The 15,296-nt window shown below is 47.1% G+C and overlaps 1 protein-coding gene across 6 annotated transcripts in view; it reads left to right on the top strand.

The window, feature by feature from the left end:
• Window positions 1–15,296, top strand: part of CFAP54 (cilia and flagella associated protein 54) — a 752,512-nt gene that overhangs the window by 55,636 nt on the left and 681,580 nt on the right. For all 6 annotated transcript variants that reach the window (XM_069764454.1, XM_069764457.1, XM_069764455.1 and 3 more), the window contains 3 exons: window positions 1,688–1,789; window positions 3,480–3,678; window positions 9,024–9,122. In XM_069764454.1, coding sequence (XP_069620555.1) covers window positions 1,688–1,789; window positions 3,480–3,678; window positions 9,024–9,122 — 400 coding nt within the window. The remainder of the gene's footprint in view (window positions 1–1,687; window positions 1,790–3,479; window positions 3,679–9,023; window positions 9,123–15,296) is intronic.

Raw genomic sequence — 15,296 nt, 5'->3', positions numbered from 1 at the left:
GCATTGCATGACCTTGAGTATGCATGGTTACGACCATTGATATAGTGACAGCTGGTTGCTAGTGGTTGTAACGATGGATACCTAAGATTCTGCAATGCCTGCACATGAGGATATCGACATGGCAAATCAGAAAAAAATATGCTACATTTTTAATTGGGGGTATTTGCTAATATTATTATTATTACACCTACTACACATTGGAATAGGATCTTTGAGATGGGGAATAACTGTAGCTAAAAGTTATTCCTTCTGATAACCTAATGCCACTGTCTTTACTTTGAGAAAGTCTGCTTAACTTCCACTGAAAAAAAATTAGGCGACTGAATTCCAACCATCCATTCCTCATGTCCACTGATTTAATCTGCCATATTAGATGGTCCCCATACACATTAGATGGTCGGTCGACTTTTATTGGAGGAAAAAGCAACTGATTAAGGAGGGCAATAGATATGAGACCCCACCGATCTGCTATTGATGACCTAGCTTAGAGATACTGTAGGTGTTTGATGACCTATGTCTGGATAACCCAGTTAAGTAAAGGAAGTAACGGGTCCTGGATACCTTATGCTGGGATCCACATTGTACACTTATGGGGGAGGATCCAGACACTTTCTGTGCCAATTACAACCAGAAGTGACCAATTTTTTTAATGGCAATTTGTCCAAATAGCTTTACAGACTTGTTTTCTCCCGGAATAGTCCACAAGATTGTGAATTACAAACACTTATTTGTCATTGGTTTTGGAAGTAAGAAAGTGGATGCGACTGCCTTGGTTCCCTGGTTTTATATTCTCAAGTGCCAGTTCATGCCATTAGACCTTTACCTGATTGACATAGTCTATGGTGCCTGGGTCCCATAAATCAAGGGAAGGGGTCTGCAGCGATTTTTATTGGCTCTTTACATCCTTTTTTCCTATTGACAGAATACTTTTTGGTATACATACAATTTATAATAATAAAAAAATCTACCCGGTGCCATAAACGCTAGTGGAATATGATCAGAGATGCGACACCTAACAGAGAATAGTCTATCCCTCGGTAAGGCCTCTTTCACACTTCAGTCTTTTGGCGTCAGTCTGAAACCGCCATTTTCTTCAAATAGCGGATCCGCCATTTTTTTTTGGGCGGATCCGCTATTTTCCCATAGACATACATTACCGACGGATTGTGGCGGATGGTCGTCCGTTCTATCCGCCATGTGACGGATCCGTCGAGACTTGGCGGACGTCATCTAGACATTGACGGACATTATAACGTTTTTTGTCTGCGCCGAAATGGCGGTTCGCGACGGATCCGTCACATCCGCCATTCCATAGAATGGCCGCCTATGGGCGACGGATCCGTCGCCCCAATCCGCTTTTTCAATTGCGCATGCTCCAAAAAGTAGATACTTTTCCCAGACAACCCCCAAGTAACAGATCCGTCAAAAAAACGGATCCGTTAGAACCGTTTTCTCAACAATTGTGACGGATCCGTCGATCCGTGACTATGTCGGAGCAGACTGATGCCAAACAATTGAAGTGTGAAAGAAGCCTAAGGTGTTCAACACGGCTGTGTGCATGAGGCCTACATTACGGACAAATGTCATTGATGTCATTTTTAATTGTGAGTTGTTATTCAAGGGGAAATTTTCCTACTGAGATAAAGTGAATTGTTTTATGGGACTAACTGAATGCATTCGTTGTCAGATGGCAGTAATGATCTTCAAAAGAGCCGTTTTTGAGTCAAGAAGAAAACCAAAAGAAATCCTTCGCCCCAAGCTGAAAAATAATCTAAAAGACGCGGAAAAGGTTAGTTTGGGAATAGGACCCTTTCTGTTTTAGGGAGTACTTGCTTTGCAATTGTATTGTCATTTTTATTGTTTATTGTTCTAAGCACGACAATGGGGTCTTTATCAGAATACCTGGCATTGCCATAAAAGATAGTCTGTGGGCCGATAGAACTAATGGGGAGTAACCTTCAGTCCTCAGTATCTACTAACAGCCAAAGGAGCCTTTATTGTATTTTAGAAGGACTATTTGGGTAATTTTTATATATAACTTTATTCTGCACTTTACATATAGATAACATGAAAAACATTTATTATACTATGGACGTTATATATTTTGGAAGGATTACTGTATTTGCTGTCGGACTATCCAAAAGGTTAATAATCCTGAAAGCTGAATATGTAAGAAAGTAAAAGTGAGATTTTGCGTTTCTTAGGAGAATTTCTATGTGTGTATAATTATTGGGCAACTATTAGTGAGAAGAATTATTATGGAACTAACTGAATCTCAATAGTTTATGTTCATCTGTTAAAGTGAGAGCAATAACAAATAATAATAACCAAACAACTCAAAATGTACAAAAATAAATTTTTGACATTTCCAAAAATGATCAGTGACCAATACAGTCACCCTTCTTTTCAATAAGAGTTATAAGTCTTCCATCCATGGATCTGTCAGTTTCGTAATCTGATGACAACCAACCACAGCCTCCCAGACACGGGTCAGAGGTGTACGGTTTTCCTTCACTGTAATTCTCTGGTGTGCCCTGGGCCATAGTGGCCATGTCATATTTTTGGTTTTAACTTTAGGCCACCGGTGCTTAGAATAGTTACGTATTTTAAACATTTTTTTGGTTTAGACACTTTTCAAAAGTGTACAGAAAAGAAGAGAATGGCTAAGTGTTGTCCTAGATCAATTATGTTTCAAACCTTTTTGGCACGAAAACTATGCAAAGCCATGCAAGAGATGGTGTACAGGTGAGACAGGGATTTGATATGTGCTGACCAACTAGCATACGTTCAGTGCGCCAGGATTGTTCTGTGTGTTATACACTTTTCAAAAGTAGCGAGAAGAGAAGGGAAGGGCTGCATAAGGCCCTAAAATGTACTTTATTTAGGCTGAAGCTACGCTTTGTCTGCGACGCCTGTTGTGCACACAAAGTTCACTAGGTGTTACTACATTGCAGCGCAATAAAAGTGATTGGGGTCACGTAGTGACTGTGACAAGCAGATAGCAAAAACATCTATTCCTGTTGGATTTCTTGTGGCTTTCTTGTCGCAGTCCATTTGGGGTCACAATGTTACCACATTCACTCTAGCAGCATCTGGCAAACTTTAGTCGCATGTCAGATATCACAATTAAAGTCGCCATGTAGACCCAGCCCCATTATTTTCATGTGCCACTGTTTAGTCTAATGTAAGCCTGAAGGTTTATAATGTCTTTATTTCAAACTGTACTAATACATTTACCCCAGTTTCCCAGGTATGTTCTGAAAAACTTCATACAACGGGATCATAATCATCCTTTTTCTAATGGGGATCTACTTGCTTTCCCTCCTGCCTGACCACACTGTTGGCTCGGTACATCTACGCCCTTTTCTTTAACATTCTGATTAATGCAGACCAACCGAAACGATGCAATTGCCAACACTATCTGTGTATAGTAAGATAGGCCACATTATAAGAAAGTACATCTGCTATTCTATTCCCAGTTGCCGTGGCCTCGTACTAATACTGAGCGACTTCTGGTAGAGATGTTTGGAAACAATGCAGCCCAGTTCCTTGCTATTGTTGAAGCGCTGACGGATAGCAACAGAAGAGTGTTGCAGGCTGGACCCCCGGTGCCGGATGAACCAGAAATACACGATGTGATTGCAGAGCTTTGTTTTGCTGGACTCGACATCCTTTCAGGTAATTATTAAGGTTCCTAAAGAACGACCCTGGGCACAATAGAAAATTGAGTCCTACTGATAGTCCTGCTCTCAGTCCTACTGTTAGTGCTGGGCACTCTTCTCAGTCCTACTGTTAGTGCTGGGCACTCTTCTCAGTCCTGCTGTTAGTGCTGGGCACTCTTCTCAGTCCTGCTGTTAGTGCTGGGCACTCTTCTCAGTCCTGCTGTTAGTGCTGGGCACTCTTCTCAGTCCTGCTGTTAGTGCTGGGCACTCTTCTCAGTCCTGCTGTTAGTGCTGGGCACCGCTCTCAGTCCTGCTGTTAGTGCTGGGCACCGCTCTCAGTCCTGCTGTTAATGCTGGGCACCGCTCTCAGTCCAGCTGTTAGTGCTGGGCACCGCTCTCAGTCCAGCTGTTAGTGCTGGGCACCGCTCTCAGTCCAGCTGTTAGTGCTGGGCACCGCTCTCAGTCCAGCTGTTAGTGCTGGGCACCGCTCTCAGTCCAGCTGTTAGTGCTGGGCACCGCTCTCAGTCCAGCTGTTAGTGCTGGGCACCGCTCTCAGTCCAGCTGTTAGTGCTGGGCACCGCTCTCAGTCCAGCTGTTAGTGCTGGGCACCGCTCTCAGTCCAGCTGTTAGTGCTGGGCACCGCTCTCAGTCCAGCTGTTAGTGCTGGGCACCGCTCTCAGTCCAGCTGTTAGTGCTGGGCACCGCTCTCAGTCCAGCTGTTAGTGCTGGGCACCGCTCTCAGTCCAGCTGTTAGTGCTGGGCACCGCTCTCAGTCCAGCTGTTAGTGCTGGGCACCGCTCTCAGTCCAGCTGTTAGTGCTGGGCACCGCTCTCAGTCCAGCTGTTAGTGCTGGGCACCGCTCTCAGTCCAGCTGTTAGTGCTGGGCACCGCTCTCAGTCCAGCTGTTAGTGCTGGGCACCGCTCTCAGTCCAGCTGTTAGTGCTGGGCACCGCTCTCAGTCCAGCTGTTAGTGCTGGGCACCGCTCTCAGTCCAGCTGTTAGTGCTGGGCACCGCTCTCAGTCCAGCTGTTAGTGCTGGGCACCGCTCTCAGTCCAGCTGTTAGTGCTGGGCACCGCTCTCAGTCCAGCTGTTAGTGCTGGGCACCGCTCTCAGTCCAGCTGTTAGTGCTGGGCACCGCTCTCAGTCCAGCTGTTAGTGCTGGGCACCGCTCTCAGTCCAGCTGTTAGTGCTGGGCACCGCTCTCAGTCCAGCTGTTAGTGCTGGGCACCGCTCTCAGTCCAGCTGTTAGTGCTGGGCACCGCTCTCAGTCCAGCTGTTAGTGCTGGGCACCGCTCTCAGTCCAGCTGTTAGTGCTGGGCACCGCTCTCAGTCCAGCTGTTAGTGCTGGGCACCGCTCTCAGTCCAGCTGTTAGTGCTGGGCACCGCTCTCAGTCCAGCTGTTAGTGCTGGGCACCGCTCTCAGTCCAGCTGTTAGTGCTGGGCACCGCTCTCAGTCCAGCTGTTAGTGCTGGGCACCGCTCTCAGTCCAGCTGTTAGTGCTGGGCACCGCTCTCAGTCCAGCTGTTAGTGCTGGGCACCGCTCTCAGTCCAGCTGTTAGTGCTGGGCACCGCTCTCAGTCCAGCTGTTAGTGCTGGGCACCGCTCTCAGTCCAGCTGTTAGTGCTGGGCACCGCTCTCAGTCCAGCTGTTAGTGCTGGGCACCGCTCTCAGTCCAGCTGTTAGTGCTGGGCACCGCTCTCAGTCCAGCTGTTAGTGCTGGGCACCGCTCTCAGTCCAGCTGTTAGTGCTGGGCACCGCTCTCAGTCCAGCTGTTAGTGCTGGGCACCGCTCTCAGTCCAGCTGTTAGTGCTGGGCACCGCTCTCAGTCCAGCTGTTAGTGCTGGGCACCGCTCTCAGTCCAGCTGTTAGTGCTGGGCACCGCTCTCAGTCCAGCTGTTAGTGCTGGGCACCGCTCTCAGTCCAGCTGTTAGTGCTGGGCACCGCTCTCAGTCCAGCTGTTAGTGCTGGGCACCGCTCTCAGTCCAGCTGTTAGTGCTGGGCACCGCTCTCAGTCCAGCTGTTAGTGCTGGGCACCGCTCTCAGTCCAGCTGTTAGTGCTGGGCACCGCTCTCAGTCCAGCTGTTAGTGCTGGGCACCGCTCTCAGTCCAGCTGTTAGTGCTGGGCACCGCTCTCAGTCCAGCTGTTAGTGCTGGGCACCGCTCTCAGTCCAGCTGTTAGTGCTGGGCACCGCTCTCAGTCCAGCTGTTAGTGCTGGGCACCGCTCTCAGTCCAGCTGTTAGTGCTGGGCACCGCTCTCAGTCCAGCTGTTAGTGCTGGGCACCGCTCTCAGTCCAGCTGTTAGTGCTGGGCACCGCTCTCAGTCCAGCTGTTAGTGCTGGGCACCGCTCTCAGTCCAGCTGTTAGTGCTGGGCACCGCTCTCAGTCCAGCTGTTAGTGCTGGGCACCGCTCTCAGTCCAGCTGTTAGTGCTGGGCACCGCTCTCAGTCCAGCTGTTAGTGCTGGGCACCGCTCTCAGTCCAGCTGTTAGTGCTGGGCACCGCTCTCAGTCCAGCTGTTAGTGCTGGGCACCGCTCTCAGTCCAGCTGTTAGTGCTGGGCACCGCTCTCAGTCCAGCTGTTAGTGCTGGGCACCGCTCTCAGTCCAGCTGTTAGTGCTGGGCACCGCTCTCAGTCCAGCTGTTAGTGCTGGGCACCGCTCTCAGTCCAGCTGTTAGTGCTGGGCACCGCTCTCAGTCCAGCTGTTAGTGCTGGGCACCGCTCTCAGTCCAGCTGTTAGTGCTGGGCACCGCTCTCAGTCCAGCTGTTAGTGCTGGGCACCGCTCTCAGTCCAGCTGTTAGTGCTGGGCACCGCTCTCAGTCCAGCTGTTAGTGCTGGGCACCGCTCTCAGTCCAGCTGTTAGTGCTGGGCACCGCTCTCAGTCCAGCTGTTAGTGCTGGGCACCGCTCTCAGTCCAGCTGTTAGTGCTGGGCACCGCTCTCAGTCCAGCTGTTAGTGCTGGGCACCGCTCTCAGTCCAGCTGTTAGTGCTGGGCACCGCTCTCAGTCCAGCTGTTAGTGCTGGGCACCGCTCTCAGTCCAGCTGTTAGTGCTGGGCACCGCTCTCAGTCCAGCTGTTAGTGCTGGGCACCGCTCTCAGTCCAGCTGTTAGTGCGTGGGCACCGCTCTCAGTCCAGCTGTTAGTGCGTGGGCACCGCTCTCAGTCCAGCTGTTAGTGTCGCCCCTAATCGAGACGGATCCTACACTGTCTAATATTAAAACCTTACCGTGTGTCAGAGTTGACCTCAGTGTGTGAATAAGGGCAGACAAAAGGACCGGATCCCAACCTGTGGACACCAGTCTGGGGAAGCCTTTAAATGTAATTTCCAGCTCAGGAGAGGGAGGCCACACCCCGGTAATGGATAGTCAGCTGGCAGGATAGCTTTTAGCCTCTGAATGTAAACTGTTATGTGTGTAGTCACTAACCATAAGCAATGATTTTAATGGCTATTACTAAATTGCAGAATATGTCATTAAAGCCTAGGACCCGGTTCACATCACGTTTTTGCAACGTCAGTGGCTTCATCAGGGTTTCTGTCTAAAGCCAAGAGAAACAGGATTCAGCAATATCCTCCAACAGGGCCATTGACTTTAATAAGGCAGATGGAGTCAGGTTGTGCTTGGTCTAACCTTCATTTACTCGGTGTCTGCCTTTTTGAGTCGGGCACAAAAGCATGGTCAACTGCACTTTACATACTGTAATGCCTTTTGCCTTTATTGTGGAGACTATTGACAGTGTCATATTTGTTTGGAGCTCCCTAAGTTCTCTCAAAGGCCCTGGATTAAATTACTATCTGTATATATGAGTGTAAAGCTCGTGCCCTTGTAATATATGGGGCTTGACTCAACAGTTTTCTGTGTAGTCACATCATGAGTTCGATGTGTGAAAGGGGATGGCTGTTATCTCATATAAATAGCTAAGCCGGGCCCTTTCTTTGTTATAGCGACACTGGAAATGCCATTCTGTCTAGAAGTGAAACTAGGACCGGCCCAATATCTGGAGATCAGGGCTCCTTTGATATTACAAGTATTATAGTAAATTCTATAAATTTATGTTAGGAACACAACTGACATAAATTTTCCAAAGTGGATAAACCTTTTCTATATGTTCTTATTTCACATGTTTCTAGCAGATTCTGTAGGCGACTTTTACTGCACAGAATATGATATATCAGAACATGGCTATAAGGGACTAGCCTCACTAAGGCCGGTTTCACACGTCAGTGACTCCGGTACGTGTGGTGACAGTTTCCTCACGTACCGGAGACACTGACACACGTAGACACATTAAAATAAGTGTCTCTGCAAATGTCAGCGTGTTTTCACGGACCGTGTGTCCGTATGCAAAACACGGAGACATGCCAGTGTTCGTGGGAGCGCATGGATCACACGGACTCATTAAAGTCAATGGGTGCGTGTAAACACGTACCGCACCTGGATGCCATCCGTGTGCTGTCCGTGTGCTTCTTTTAAAGTCATAGGGTTAAAATTGAAACAAATTGTTTCAATACACGGACAGCACACGGAAAGCACACGGACGATAAACACGCATAGCACACGGATGACACACGGACACACAGACACGGATAGCTCCGGGACCGTTTCTTCCGGTACCGGAAATATCTGGATGTGTGAGACTGGCCTCAGACTGGAAGTGATATTATATGAGAGAGGTCATGTTCCCACGCTCAGTATTTACATCAGTATTTGTAAGCCAAAACCAGGAGTGGGTGATAAATACAGAAGTGTTGCATATGTTTCCATTATACTTTTCCTCTAATTGTTACTCTCCTGGTTTTGGCTTACAAATACTGAGGTAAATACTGAACATGTGAATGTGGCCTCAAAGATGCAGTCAAGAAAAATTTTTTTTAAATAAAAGGGGGCATAAGGGTATGTGCACACAATGTCTTTTTACAGTGGATTTTGCTTGAAAAAGCGTCTAAAAAAACTAAATGTAAAAATGACATTGCTGTACACATGTTCAGTTTTTGGTTACTTCTCTTAACCACTTCAGGCTTTGGAAACTGAAACTGATAACAAAAGCAACGTGATCATTATTTATGCAGCTGTTGCCGGGGAGTTCCTCTCTAGTTACAGGTTAAATAATCCAAAAAAAAAGGACGCCGCCGGTGGAGACGCCAAAAAGACAACGGTAGGTTGGTAGGTATACCGGCAAAAGATGTCGTGCACATACCCGAATACTGTAAAACAGACTGATTCCTAGCTTCTCACGGGACTTTTATCTACAGCACAGTGGTAGCTATGAAATACAATCCACCTTTATTGCTGAATTCATGTAAATTACTGTAGAATAACATTGTAACTATGACATTTATTCTACTGTTTATCACTTGTTCTAGGGGGAGGCAACAAAGGTGAGCGGAATGTGGGAGGTACCCCTGAAAGTGAGCTGTGTAAGCTGCTGAAAGAGTCTTCACTACTGGAGTTAGCAGTGCAGGGTAAGATATAAAGTATTTAACCCCTTCAAGACCCAGCCTATTTTGACCTTAAAGACCTTGCCGTTTTTTGCAATTCTGACCAGTGTCCCTTTATGAGGTAATAACTCAGGAACGCTTCAACGGATCCTAGCGGTTCTGAGATTGTTTTTTCGTGACATATTGGGCTTCATGTTAGTGGTAAATTTAGGTCAATAAATTCTGCATTTATTTGTGATAAACACGGAAATTTGGCGAAAATTTTGAAAATTTCGCAATTTTCACATTTTTAATTTTTATTCTGTTAAACCAGAGAGATATGTGACACAAAATAGTTAATAAATAACATTTCCCACATGTTTACTTTACATCAGCACAATTTTGGAAACAAAATTTTTTTTTGTTAGGAAGTTATAAGGGTTAAAATTCGACCAGCGATTTGTCATTTTTACAACGAAATTTACAAAACCATTTTTTTTAGGGACCACCTCACATTTGAAGTCAGTTTGAGGGGTCTATATGGCTGAAAATACCCAAAAGTGACACCATTCTAAAAACTGCACCCCTCAAGGTACTCAAAACCACATTCAAGAAGTTTATTAACCCTTCAGGTGCTTCACAGAAGCAGAAGCAACATGGAAGGAAAAAATGAACATTTAACTTTTTAGTCACAAAAATTATCTTTTAGCAACAATTTTTTTATTTTCCCAATGGTAAAAGGAGAAACTGAACCACGAAAGTTGTTGTCCAATTTGTCCTGAGTACGCTGATACCTCATATGTGGGGGTAAACCACTGTTTGGGCGCACGGCAGGGCTTGGAAGGGAAGGAGCGCCATTTGACTTTTTGAATCAAAAATTGGCTCCACTCTTTAGCGGACACCATGTCACGTTTGGAGAGCCCCCGTGTGCCTAAAAATTGGAGCTCCCCCACAAGTGACCCCATTTTGGAAACTAGACGCCCCAAGGAACTTATCTAGATGCATAGTGAGCACTTTGAACCCCCAGGTGCTTCACAAATTGATCCGTAAAAATGAAAAAGTACTTTTTTTTCGCAAAAAAATTCTTTTAGCCTCAATTTTTTCATTTTCACATGGGCAACAGGATAAAATGGATCCTAAAATGTGTTGGGCAATTTCTCCTGAGTACACCAATACCTCACATGTGGAGGTAAACCACTGTTTGGGCACATGGTAAGGCTCGGAAGGGAAGGAGCGCCATTTGACTTTTTGAATGAAAAATTATTTCCATCGTTAGCGGACACCATGTCGCGTTTGGATAGCTCCTGTGTGCCTAAACATTGGCGCTCCCCCACAAGTGACCCCATTTTGGAAACTAGACCCCCCAAGGAACTAATTTAGATGCCTAGTGAGCACTTTAAACCCTCAGGTGCTTCACAAATTGATCTGTAAAAATGAAAAAGTAATTTTTTTTCACAAAAAAATTCTTTTCGCCTCAATTTTTTCATTTTCACATGGGCAGTAGGATAAAATGGATCATAAAATTTGTTGGGCAATTTCTCCCGAGTACGCCGATACCTCATATGTGGGGGTAAACCACTGTTTGGGCACTCGGCAGGGCTCGGAAGAGAAGGCGCGCCATTTGACTTTTTGAATGGAAAATTAGCTCCAATTGTTAGCGGACACCATGTCGCGTTTGGAGAGCCCCTGTGTGCCTAAACATTGGAGCTCCCCCACAAGTGACCCCATTTTGGAAACTAGACCCCCCAAGGAACTTATCTAGATGCATATTGAGCACTTTAAACCCCCAGGTGCTTCACAGAAGTTTATAACGCAGAGCCATGAAAATAAAAAATAATTTTTCTTTCCTCAAAAATGATTTTTTAGCCTGGAATTTCCTATTTTGCCAAGGATAATAGGAGAAATTGGACCCCAAATATTGTTGTCCAGTTTGTCCTGAGTACGCTGATACCCCATATGTGGGGGTAAACCACTGTTTGGGCGCACGGCAGGGCTCGGAAGGGATGGCACGCCATTTGGCTTTTTAAATGGAAAATTAGCTCCAATCATTAGCGGACACCATGTCACGTTTGGAGAGCCCCTGTGTGCCTAAACATTGGAGATCCCCCAGAAATGACACCATTTTAGAAACTAGACCCCCAAAGGAACTAATCTAGATGTGTGGTGAGGACTTTGAACCCCCAAGTGCTTCACAGAAGTTTATAACGCAGAGCCATGAAAATAAAAAAAAAAATTATTTTCTCAAAAATGATCTTTTAGCCTGCAATTTTTTATTTTCCCAAGGGTAACAGGAGAAATTTGACCCCAAAAGTTGTTGTCCAGTTTCTCCTGAGTACGCTGATACCCCATATGTGGGGGTAAATCACTGTTTGGGCACATGCCGGGGCTCGGAAGTGAAGTAGTGACGTTTTGAAATGCAGACTTTGATGGAATGCTCTGTGGGCGTCACGTTGCATTTGCAGAGCCCCTGATGTGGCTTAACAGTAGAAACCCCCCACAAGTGACCCCATTTTGGAAACTAGACCCCCAAAGGAACTTATCTAGATGTGTGGTGAGCACTTTGAACCCCCAAGTGCTTCATAGAAGTTTATAATGCAGAGCCGTGAAAATAATAAATACGTTTTCTTTCCTCAAAAATAATTATTTAGCCCAGAATTTTTTAATTTTCCCAAGGGTAACAGGAGAAATTTGACCCCAATATTTGTTGTCCAGTTTCTCCTGAGTACGGTGATACCCCATATGTGGGGGTAAACTACTGTTTGGGCACATGCCGGGGCTTGGAATTGAAGTAGTGACGTTTTGAAATGCAGACTTTGATGGAATGCTCTGCGGGCGTCACGTTGCGTTTGCAGAGCCCCTGATGTGCCTAAACAGTAGAAACCCCCCACAAGTGACCCCATTTTGGAAACTAGACCCTGAAAGGAACTTATCTAGATGTGTGGTGAGCACTTTGAACCCCCAAGTGCTTCATAGAAGTTTATAATGCAGAGCCGTGAAAATAATAAATACGTTTTCTTTCCTCAAAAATAATTATTTAGCCCAGAATTTTTTATTTTCCCAAGGGTTACAGGAGAAATTGGACCCCAAAAGTTGTTGTCCAGTTTCTCCTGAGTACGCTGATACCCCATATGTGGGGGTAAACCACTGTTTGGGCACACGTCGGGGCTCAGAAGGGAAGTAGTGACTTTTGAAATGCAGACTTTGATGGAATGGTCTGCGGGTGTCACGTTGCGTTTGCAGAGCCCCTGGTGTGCCTAAACAGTAGAAACCCCCCACAAGTGACCCCATTTTAGAAACTAGACCCCCCAAGGAACTTATCTAGATATGTGGTGAGCACTTTGAACCCCCAAGTGCTTCACAGACGTTTACAACGCAGAGCCGTGAAAATAAAAAATCATTTTTCTTTCCTCAAAAATTATGTTTTAGCAAGCATTTTTTTAGATTCACAAGGGTAACAGGAGAAATTGGACCCCAGTAATTGTTGCGCAGTTTGTCCTGAGTATGCTGGTACCCCATATGTGGGGGTAAACCACTGTTTGGGCACACGTCAGGGCTCGGAAGTGAGGGAGCACCATTTGACTTTTTGAATACGAGATTGGCTGGAATCAATGGTGGCGTCATGTTGCGTTTGGAGACCCCTGATGTGCCTAAACAGTGGAAACCCCTCAATTCTAACTCCAACACTAACCCCAACACACCCCTAACCCTAATCCCAACTGTAGCCATAATCCTAATCACAACCCTAACCCCAACACACCCCTAACCACAACACTAACCCCAACACACCCCTAACCCTAACCACAACCCTAATTCCAACCCTAACCCTAAGGCTATGTGCCCACGTTGCGGATTCGTGTGAGATATTTCCGCACCATTTTTTAAAAATCTGCGGGTAAAAGGCACTGTGTTTTACCTGCGGATTTTCCGCGGATTTCCAGTGTTTTTTGTGCGGATTTCACCTGCGGATTCCTATTGAGGAACAGGTGTAAAACGCTGCGGAATCCGCACAAAGAATTGACATGCTGCGGAAAATACAACGCAGCGTTTCCGCGCGGTATTTTCCGCACCATGGGCACAGCGGATTTGGTTTTTCATATGTTTACATGGTACTGTAAACCTGATGGAACACTGTTGCGAATCCGCAGCCAAATCCGCACCGTGTGCACATGGCCTAATTCTAAAGGTATGTGCACACGCTGCGGAAAACGCTGCGGATCCGCAGCAGTTTCCCATGAGTGTACAGTTCAATGTAAACCTATGGGAAACAAAAATCGCTGTGCACATGCTGCGGAAAAACTGCACGGAAACGCAGCGGTTTACATTCCGCAGCATGTCACTTCTTTGTGCGGATTCCGCAGCGGTTTTACAACTGCTCCAATAGAAAATCGCAATTGTAAAACCGCAGTGAAATGCGCAGAAAAAAACGCGGTAAATCCGCCATAAATCCGCAGCGGTTTAGCACTGCGGATTTATCAAATCCGCAGCGGAAAAATCCGCAGAGGACCAGAATACGTGTGCACATTCCTAACCCTAACCCTAGCCCTAACCCTAGCCCTAACCCTAGCCCTAACCCTACCCCTACCCCTAACCCTAACCCTACCCCTAGCCCTACCCCTAACCCTACCCCTAACCCTAACCCTACCCCTAACCCTACCCCTACCCCTACCCCTAACCCTAACCCTATTCTAACATTAGTGGAAAAAAAAAATTTCTTTATTTTTTTATTGTCCCTACCTATGGGGGTGACAAAGGGGGGGGGTCATTTATTATTTTTTTTATTTTGATCACTGAGATAGATTATATCTCAGTGATCAAAATGCACTTTGGAACGAATCTGCCGGCCGGCAGATTCGGCGGGCGCACTGCGCATGCGCCCGCCATTTTGGAAGATGGCGGCGCCCGGGAGAAGACGGACGGGACCACGGCTGGATCGGTAAGTATGATAGGGTGGGGTGGGACCACGGGGGGGGGGATCGGAGCACGGGGTGGGGAATCGGAGCGCGGGAGGGGTGGAACGGAGCGCGGGGGGCGTGGAACGGAGCACGGGGGGGCTGGAATGGAGCACGGGGGGGTGGAACGGAGCACGGGGGGGTGGATCGGAGTGCAGGGGGGGTGATTGGAGCACGGGGGGGTGATTGGAGCACGGGGGGAGCGGACAAGAGCACGGGGGGGAGCGGAGCACAGGGCGGAGGGGAGCCGGAGCAGTGTACCGGCCAGATCGGGGGGGTGGGGGGGCGATCGGAGGGGTGGGGTGGGGGCACACTAGTATTTCCAGCCATGGCCGATGATATTTCAGCATCGGCCATGGCTGGATTGTAATATTTCACCCGTTATAATGGGTGAAATATTACAAATCGCTCTGATTGGCAGTTTCACTTTCAACAGCCAATCAGAGCGATCGTAGCCACGAGGGGGTGAAGCCACCCCCCCTGGGCTAAACTACCACTCCCCCTGTCCCTGCAGATCGGGTGAAATGGGAGTTAACCCTTTCACCCGATCTGCAGGGACGCGATCTTTCCATGACGCCGCATAGGCGTCATGGGTCGGAATGGCACCGACTTTCATGACGCCTACGTGGCGTCATGGGTCGGGAAGGGGTTAAAGGATAAATCTGTGAGCTGTGTTGGTTTACACATATGTAGGGATTCACTCTCTCAGGTAGGCATTAGGCAGCGTTCACACAGGCAGTGCTGTTTGGTCCAAACAGGTGCAGTTTTATTGCTTTCATAAAAGGGATTGAAAACCAAAAACAGCCTCTTCTGGGCATAAAGGTATCACAGCAAATATATGGTTAATTTAGCAGTGCACATATGTCAAAGCCCAACGTTTAGCTCAGCTCCTTTGCTGCTGTGTGCAGCTCTCCCCGCAGCATTAATACCCAGGAGCCGTGACAGTCACCAAGCAAACACAGCCACTGGTTCTCCTAAAATGCTAGGCAGGTGCATCTAATCAAATCTTGCACAGCTAGGACTTACCCCTGCCCTACCTGGCTCTTCTGCAACTATATATATATATATATATATATTGTAGGGATTTTACTCACTCAGGTGCGACGGCTGACACTCAGGAGGCACGTTCCTTTAAAAGTTCACAGGGTTTATTACTTCATAAACCACATGGCAAAATAACAGCAAACAAATAGCCTTTAGCTCAGGAAAAGAAAACAAAGTGTCCAGTCCATCAGGCTCAGTCCTGGAGCCTTAACACACTCAGGAGGGT

This window comes from Ranitomeya imitator, chromosome 4 (genome assembly GCF_032444005.1).
Source record: "Ranitomeya imitator isolate aRanImi1 chromosome 4, aRanImi1.pri, whole genome shotgun sequence".
Lineage (NCBI taxonomy): Eukaryota > Metazoa > Chordata > Amphibia > Anura > Dendrobatidae > Ranitomeya > Ranitomeya imitator.
This window is presented reverse-complemented; position numbering and strand designations above follow the sequence as displayed.